We start from the raw sequence: 9,332 nt of genomic DNA, 5'->3' as shown, positions 1-9,332 counted from the left end.
GTGTGTGTGTGTGTGTGTGTGTGTGTGTGTGTGTGTGTGTGTGTGTGTGTAAGGAAGAATTTTTCAAGCAAGTATATTTAATTTTAATAGTCTCATTATAGGGAAGTAGTTGAGGTTTTTAGGTATCTTCACGTAGATACCATTGAAGAAAGAATGAACAATTACTTTTCTTATCAAGGTCATTCATGTTATAGTTTGAATCCATATCAAATGTATAAGTAGAATTCTAGGTCAGATGTCTCCAGAAATAGAAGAGGTGTTCATCACAATCATTGGCAGACCCTGATGCCTCCTTTCCCTTGCCCTCTTTTGGAAGGACACTGACTTCCCTCAACCCTCATACCCACTCAGCCGGAGAAAAAACCTTAAATCTTCCACTTCTACTGTTAGGCTCACTCCCTCTTTCCCAAGTGTGGTGGGCCACTCTTGGGGCAGACACCCTGATGAATTCTAAGGACTCCTGGTATTTCTCATCTGCCTTATAGCTGAACCTCTAGGTCCTCTGGCTCTTTCTGTCTACCCTGCACTTGAACTCTTCCATTCATTGGCTTCCCCTGCTAGGAATGTAAGTTCTTTGAGAGAAGGAACAATTTTTTCTGTTTGTACTCCCTTTGTTTAAGCACAGTATTTGGCATGGAGTAAGCACTTAATAAGCATTCATTCATTCACTCATTCATTTATTCATTTACCATTTCAGTATGGACAAGTACAGATGTGCCAGAATGTCTAGGAGTAGGTAGTGAGTCCCTGGTGTCCCTCTTTGGGTTTTTAACTATCTCTTAGCAGTGTTAGTGTATGCTAATAAGAAAATACATCTAGGAATTAGAGATGTGCTGGTCCATGGGGTCAGGACAGTCAATATGAAGTGTACAGTACTGTTCTTTTCCTAATCTATGCCAGGTAACCTTTATTCTAGCTGTCTTTGCTGAGGTGTTGGTAATATTGTACATATTGTACCCTTATATCATATAGCAATAGTTTTCTCCTCCCCTGGTCTTCTATTAGCTTTTATAGCCACTTTTCCTTGAGGTTATGACTTTTAGCAGTACATATACTACACTTGTTTATCAAGTCATTCTCACCATTCCTTGTGTCCCTTATTCCTTCATTAGTACTTGTGTTCACTAACATGGATGATCATAAGCAAGCATGAGACTCTTGCTTGGGGTTGAGCTTTGTACTCTGGCTGGAGAATACCTCTTAGAGTTGGGAAGGTTATTAGTAGCTAAGTCCAGAAAAAGGATATAAAATTTTCTGCCCAGAGCTACCGTTTTAAATTGCTTTATTTTTTTCTGCTAACACTAGGATTGATGAATCATTTTCATGATCCTAGAAGTCTACTTATTTAATTTTTATATCTCATCTACTTTTTCTATATTTTCAGTTTTTATATTCAGTTTTAGCATTTAGTGAAGATTTTTCCTATTGCATAGAAGATAAAGTTGTTTGAGGGTGTGTGTGTATGTGTGTGTGTGTGTGTATATATATGTGTGTGTGTATATATATATATATTTCTTTTTTTTTTTCCCGTATAGATCTGCTTCCCCAACAGGACAGCGTCATTCTCCCTTATCTTCCAGGCATCACTCATCTTCATCACAATCAGGGTCATCCATTCAAAGACATTCTCCTTCACCCCGCCGAAAACGAACTCCTTCCCCAGCCTACCAGAGGACAGCATCTCCACCAGTAAGGCGCTCTCCTTCTCCTTACCCACCACGGTCCTCATCTTCTCCTCAAAGAAAGAGAAGTCCATCACGACATCGCTCTCCAGCACGTGAAAAAGGAAGGCATGATCATGAGCGGACCTCACAGTCACATGATCGACGCCACGAAAGGAGGGAGGGTAAGCACACACATATCTAGTGGTATTTTTTTGTATGTAGTTCCTAGTTTGTAGGTGTAATATTTGTTACAAATTACATTGTACCTCCAAATTGTTTTGTTGTAACAGAGCCCTTAAAATGTTTCTAGTAAGTTTTCTGTAATGTGCTCAGGCCTTGTCCTGCTACTATATTGTTTGTTGAGAAAGTATGATGTTCAGACTATAGCAGCTAGGCCCACGGAGATAAGGAATTTGTCCAACCAGATTTTTCTTTTGTCTCAGAAACTGAGCTTTAAACTCAGTTTCTTGGACTCCAAATCCAATACTCTTTCCACAGATCTTATCAAGTAAGTGTAGCTTTTCCATTCCTTACCCAGCTTTATTTCCCATCTTTCTTTATATTCTTTTTTCATCTCAACTCCTTAAAGTTTTTCCATGCCATCAGGCAGCCCCATGTCCTCAGGTTATTAGTAGCTAAATCCAGAAAGAGGATACAGAATTTTCTGCCTCAACTCAACTGATTCTGCTAACTTTTATTCTCTCCCCTATATCTGTCAAGAGTTTAGGTCTTGAGATTATGGGGGAACTCTAGGATTTTTTCAGCTACATTATGAGTACATTACCTCTTTATCAGACAAATTTGCCTTAAAAATCACTAGTTCGTGGAAGCTGTTTACTTTATTATCAAATGACATATATTTATAAAAGTGTTTAACATAGTGCCTGGCACATAGTAGATTATTTCCTTGCTCATATACAGAGCATGTCACTAACTTGATTTGTTTAAACAAATACTAAGATCTGCTACTTCTCTTCATTATAGGAATGGGCTTGCTTTTAAATAAAGCTTTAATAAATAAGGTGAACATCGAGTCAAGTTGTTTCACTTCTCTGTGAAAAGTTAGAAAATGCTGTCATTATCGAGCATTGCAAAAGATCTGATACATGTTGGATAGCATGTCTTTAGATATTTCAAAAACAGAGAGGGACATGAGAGTGACTTTATGCCAGGCAGAATGCCAGTCAGATGAACCATTCTTGTAATAAGTCTCAGAAAAGAGAAACTAGTATTAGAGAAGGGAGATCTCATATATATTTATAAAAGTAGTTGGTAGGTGAAATTAAAATTTATTTGGTTTGACCTTTGAACCTTCACAGACATTATAAAAGAGCAGGCCTTTGGAGATTAGGGAATTCTGAAAAAGGAGAAAGTTAACCCTTTCCATCCCTTCCAAGAAGATTTCATTCATGTCTCCTGCCCCTCCTATCCAGATGAAACTCTTCATTCTGTACTGGATATTAACCAGCTGTAAACTTCAGGCATCCCTCTGGAGACTTGGAATTTACGTTTTCTGTATTTCAGGTCAGTTAGCACATCAAGCAGCCTATTTCATTGCCCGTTATTCCTTCTCAATCTTAGACCTTCATAAAGATTAATTTTATGTTTGTGTATAGGCCAGATTTTGGCTGCTCAGGAGTATATCTTTTATTTACAGCATTGTTGTTTGGAAATAACTCACTTGCGTTTTTAAAAATAGAAGTCTAATAAGAGCTGCCTCTAGAATATATAGTACGTATCATTTGTGGAAGTAAATTGTATTTTTTATATAGTTTTTACCTCACTGAAAATGCTTGATAAAATTGATGGAGTAATTGAATTCAATTTTCAAAATTCCTTTATAGAGACTAGAGGCAAAAGGGATAATAGAGAGAAAGAAGCTAGAGAAGAACGAGAGTATGACCAGGACCAGAACTCTTCTAGAGACCATAGAGATGACAGAGAATCTCGAGAGGGCCGAGATCGGAGAGAAACCAGGGATACCAGAGACCGAAGGGAATTAAAAGAATCCAGAGATGCCCGAGACTCCAGGGAGACAAGAGATTACAACAGAGATAATAAAGATAACCGTGACCAGAGGGACTCACGTTCTACGAGAGATACCCATGATTACAGGGACCGTGAAAATCGAGATACTCACCGGAAGGAAGAAACTTACCAAGAAGACTCTCGAAGTTATGGAAGAAATCATGGTAGAGAAGAGAGTTCTCGAACTGAAACAAGGAATGAGTCTAGAAATGAATCTCGAAATGAAAGTAGGAGTGACCGGACGGGTAGAAGTAGAGGCAGAGGTCCAGAATTGCCTGAAAAGGGTACTGTTTAGATCTTTTTTTTTTTTTATCTTATTCATCTTATTTGTTGTAACTATCTCATTTATTTAAAGATAGCTACATTTCATATGTCTTTTCTAAACATAAGTTTCTTATTCAATGCTACATTTTTGTTATTGTGATTTTCTGATCATTGTTGTAGCATTTTACCACTATATTGCATTGTAAAAAAAAAAATTTGAACTGCCACCCCTCCCCCCCAAACTGAACAAACAAACCAACCAAAAAACAGTTATGAGCTGGAGGGAGAAGGGTCACTTGATCAGTTCCATTTTATTGTATTCTTTAGAAAGTCATCAGTCATGATTAGTTAGAAGTGTCAAAGGCGATGTCAGGAAGACATATGTGTACAAATGCACACATACGCAGATGAATCAAGAGGAAATGAAATCTCTAATAGAAAAATTTGATATAACTGGAATTTAAATTCACTGTGGTTAAAGTGGTGTACTAAAAGAAACAAATGAAACAAGAACAGATTAGCTGAATTTATCCCTATGTTTATGCCTTCCTAGCTCATCAAACTATCTATCTAAACCCCTGGGCTTTATCTTCCCCTACTTCCTTCCCTCCTTTCTTTCTGTACTCATCCCCTAGAACCTTCTCCTGAACTCCAACTTTCCATGCGTCATGACTTAAAACTTCAAAAGTATGAAGTCTGGATTAGTCCAGGCCTTCTCCCTTGCCCCCCTTTACCTTTTTCATCATCAAAGGCTGTGCTCTAGGATGCTCACACAGACACCCAGGTTTTGTTTCTACTGCCCTTGGTGTATGTATATTCCTAACATTCTGTACTTTTTCCAACCCCTAAACTGTCCCCAAACATAAACTGGAACATTGATACTCAGCTGAATTTGTTCCTTCCCCAGAACTCTCTCCACGTTGGCCTATAGTCACACTATGCCTTGCACAGAGTGTATGCTTAATAAGCCAACCTAATAAAGAGTCCTTTGTCCTGACACTCATGTTTTTCCCCTTGTTTATCTGTTTCTCCTGATTTGAACACCATTTCCTTGAGAAATTTCCCCCACCCTTCAACCAACTAACTAAAGTTCTTTTTTTCCCCCTTTCAGTCTACATTGGTTTGGGTGGGGAGAAGGTAGATCAAGATTTCAGTGACACATAAACAGTATACATATATATATATATATATATATATTTTTTTTTTTTTTTTTTCTTTTTGGAGGGCAATTGGGTTTAAGTAACTTGCCCAAGGTCACATGGCTAGGTTTTTTGTTTGTGTGTGTTAATTGTCTGAGGCCACATTTGAACTCAGGTCCTCCTGACTCCAGGGCCAGCACTCTACTCACTGCGCCACCTAGCCACCCCGTACACCTTGTATATTTATACACATATACATATATACGTGCACACACACATATGGATGCAAATATATGTGGTTAGAACTTAAACTGAACTAAGACTTTGGGATACACAGTATATTAATTTTTTATTGTTGTGTTTAATAATGGTAATAACACCAATATAGTACTTTAAGGTTTGTAAAACACTTTCCAAAATATCTCATTTTATCCTCATAGCAGGGAGGTGGGTACTATTATTATCATCTTTAGTCAACCAGTGAGGAAAATGAAACATACATAACTTAAGAGACTTGCCCAGGGTCATACCGCTAGTGGATATCTGAGACTGGATTTGAACTTAGTCTTCCTGACTCCAGCTCTCGAACTCTTAACTTAGCTGTGTCTACATTATATTCTGTTTAAAAACATTTATAATATGCATCATACAATTGAAGTTTATTAATTTGCAACATTAAATATTGGTTGGGCTTTGAAAAACATACATTTTTACGTGTATTATACATAGTGTATATGTTTTTAAAAGACCAAAAATAACTTTAAATCAATAAATTCCTGTATGTATAATGTAAATTATATACTATTTTTAAGTATAATGTAATTGGAGTATTGATTTACATTTTCATTCAAAAATGTATTTATATTAGTTCTTATGCACATCATAGTTAACTTTACAACCACTGGGTTGCTTTTTCTAGCCAGTCCCTGAATTTCTTTCCTGATTATGTTTGCCTGTCGATTTACCTTTTGGAAAGAGGCTAGGTGACTTCTTATGGTTCTCTTTGTCTCCTGGTTGCAGACCTTGCCTCCTTACTCCCTGCCATCCCGCATACTTTTTACTTTCTGTCCTGTAATTTGGACCTTGAATAAGAGACTCTCTTATTTCTCTAGTATTTAAGCTTTCCCAGGATGATACTGTTATAACTTTTAGGGACAAGTTAACTAGTTTTTAAAATTCTCTAACCTCTTTTGTTTGCCTTGTTTTCCAGTTTTTCCAACTAGATTATAAACTAAAATTATGAACTATTGTCTTTTTGTGCATGTATGTGTCCTCTATAATGCTTATTATAGTTCTTTATATAATAGGTGCAACAATAATTATAGACTCTTCTCCTGAAGACATTGTTACTGGTTTATTTGGGTATTAGTCTTACTTGATTTCTTCATGGCTAGAACATAGCAAACAGTGTCCCTGTCAGTGGCCAGAATTGTGACAGCATTAACTTTTTAGAACACTTTGAATTGGAAACAAAAACCTACGTGCTTTAGTTAGAAAACTACAACCCCAGTTTTTCACTAAGATTCTTGTCTTGGTGTTCTGTGATGGGCAGTTGCCAGGTGGCTAGCAACTCCCCAGATTATGCTTTTGACTTAAACAAAGTTGATCACCTTAAAATATTTTTTAGTTTTTCCTGAGTGGTAAAAAATTACAAAGTACTAAAGGGAGCCGGTAGAAATTGACACACAGATTCTTAGAAATAAATCTAGAGAAGGTCTATAAAGATGATCAAACTTCATACTTCTAGTGCTGAGAGATTTACTGATGACCTTATTCATTGATGTGGTAGACAACTAAATTATCTGGTATGATGCTTTGGACCCAGATGGTACCCAGTAGGTGCTTATGATTAGCTAAAATCCAAGTCAAGCAGTATAATTTCTAGTCCTTTGCAGAGAGACCAGGAATTTCCCTTAGGTTGGTGGGAATTTTGCATTATGCTATTTGTTCTTGAGTAGCTACCTGTTCCTGCACTACTCTTACTTTTATTCCCAGGAGTTAGGGACATTAAGGTAGCAACTGTGTTTTTCTTTGATAACTGGAATTTTTGCCAGTATATGGTTTTTGAAAGTGTTTTGGAAAGCCCAAGCTACCACATCTCTTAAGCTGTCTTGATTTATTACCAGGAAATTGTTGATATATTGTCAGTAATATTCTTTGACACCATTAGGTCTTTCTGATTCTGTCAGTTTGTACTATCCTTAAAACAATTAAGCAGAAGGGCCTTTAGAAAGGGCTTTGGATAGTAGGCAGAGCTATAGTTGAGTGGCCCTCAGGTCTTTGTTTGCCACCACATTCTTTGAAGATTTTTTTAGCACTGGGTCTTGCAGAATTGAGCAGAGAATACATGCTATAATGATACTTTGGCTAAGCACTTTGAACTTTTATCAAGAGTTCTTAGCTGTAAAGTGTATTCAAAACAAAGATATAGGATGTAATTTTTTCTTATAGTATTCTTTAAAGTTACCATTGAGAGCAGGTGGCATTTACATGGTAAAAAGAGAACTCTTACATGGATATGTTTTCTTACTTCATAAGTACACAGGCTGTATTTGTTTGTAGAGAGGAGAAAAACATGTTGATTGGACAAAATCTGTCTGTGATCCAGGATTGGAGATCAGGTCTTCTAATTCAATATTCTATTTATTTAATGCCTGTTAGTTTTTAAGTAGAGAAAACATTTTCTTGATGCTGCAATAAGAGGAGAGCAAACAAGATGGTGAAAAGACTTAAAACTATGTCATTCAAAGTTGATTTGAAGAAATCTTTAGCTTGGTGAGAAGCCTTGTGGATTTGGTATACAACACGATCACAATCCTCACAATACTTGAAGAGATATCAGTTTGAGTGGAATTACACTTCCCCAGCAAGTACAGCTATCTAAAAATAGTATGTCAGCATAGTGATTTCCACATATTTGGGGACTGGATGACTGCTTGTGGTGTTGGGAATTAATGTTTCAAGTAGGGCCTGGACTGGAAGATTGATTCCTCAGGTCTCTTTCCGTTGAGTTTTTATGATTTACTGGGGTGCTTTGTGGTGATCTTTGTAAAGATGATGTTTTTAAAACCTTACTAAACAAAATAACTTAGACATTTGTGTGAATATCTTTTGTTCAGGTAGTCGAGGAACAAGAGGATCTCAAGTTGATGGGCATAGTAGTAGTGGAAACTACCATGAAAGCTGGGATTCTCGAAGTGGATATCCTGAGAGAGACCGCTATGAGACCAGAGATCAAGCTAGGGACTCATCCTTTGAAAGAAGACATGGAGAAAGGGACAGACGTGACAACAGAGAGAGAGGTATGAAAGCGTGTGCATATTAATGCATGCATATTAAATTAGGGTAAGATGAATTAGTGGCAAGTTTTGTCGTTAATGAAAATTAACTGTTTAGAGAATCCTGCTTCTCACTAAACACAATGACACACACATACACCTATATATATATATACACACATATAGTTGGAACATTCTCTAACATTCTTCCATGATACTTCCTGTAAGGGTAAAGAGATTATAATGGAAATAGTTGACTGCTGACATCCCCTACACAGACCTTTGACAACTCTGGCAGCTTTCTTCCTTTTAAGGAAAACCGCCGTCTCTTTCTATTCCTGTTCCCAAATCCGCTCTTGCTTCCCTCAAGCTTGTCAACTTGGCGTAGTCACCAGCTCAGGTAGCCTGCCTGCCATCTCCTGCTTTTTTGGCCACCCTGAGGCCCAGGTACTGGTAGGTGAGGAAGCTACTCTGCTCTTTTGCTTGTCCTTTCCGTTCATAGCCCTCGATTATAGGGCCTAAAAGGGTCCATAGGACTGACGGGTCCTTAGATTAGACATCCCAGCAAAGCCATCTACCATCTCTAGTAAGAAGTAATAGCAGTTACTACCAGAGAGATGGGTACTGAGCCGGAAAACCTTTTTATTTAAATATTTTCTTTCCGAAATGATATTGGGGAAAAAAAATAAGCAAGTAGGGGAAATATGAATAAGGTTTTTTTCTTTGAGTGTCATGTCTTATCCTTTTCGGTGTATATAAAACATGCAGTTTTTTGTTCATGTAACAAAGATTCATAAAAAGCTTAAAAAATTTTAATTGTTTTGATATTAGAATTGATGCATTTAAGGATTTTTTTTAGTAAGTTTTATTGTTTGTTCATATTAATGTATTTAAATATTTAATATTTTGTGGGAAAGGTCTGTGTAAACCTTGACCGGTTACTAAAGGAATACTGTAAT

At 37.0% G+C, this 9,332-nt stretch overlaps 1 protein-coding gene across 10 annotated transcripts in view; it reads left to right on the top strand.

Moving 5' to 3' along the window:
* Positions 1 to 9,332, top strand: part of ZC3H13 (zinc finger CCCH-type containing 13) — an 86,529-nt gene that overhangs the window by 46,456 nt on the left and 30,741 nt on the right. For all 10 annotated transcript variants that reach the window (XM_069068734.1, XM_069068736.1, XM_069068732.1 and 7 more), the window contains 3 exons: positions 1,536 to 1,846; positions 3,509 to 3,976; positions 8,215 to 8,397. In XM_069068734.1, the coding sequence (XP_068924835.1) occupies positions 1,536 to 1,846; positions 3,509 to 3,976; positions 8,215 to 8,397 (962 nt within the window). The remainder of the gene's footprint in view (positions 1 to 1,535; positions 1,847 to 3,508; positions 3,977 to 8,214; positions 8,398 to 9,332) is intronic.

The sequence above is a fragment of the Petaurus breviceps genome, unplaced genomic scaffold, assembly GCF_028583685.1.
Source record: "Petaurus breviceps papuanus isolate PSGF00001 unplaced genomic scaffold, PetGlider_PUasm1.0 90769, whole genome shotgun sequence".
Lineage (NCBI taxonomy): Eukaryota > Metazoa > Chordata > Mammalia > Diprotodontia > Petauridae > Petaurus > Petaurus breviceps.
This window is presented reverse-complemented; position numbering and strand designations above follow the sequence as displayed.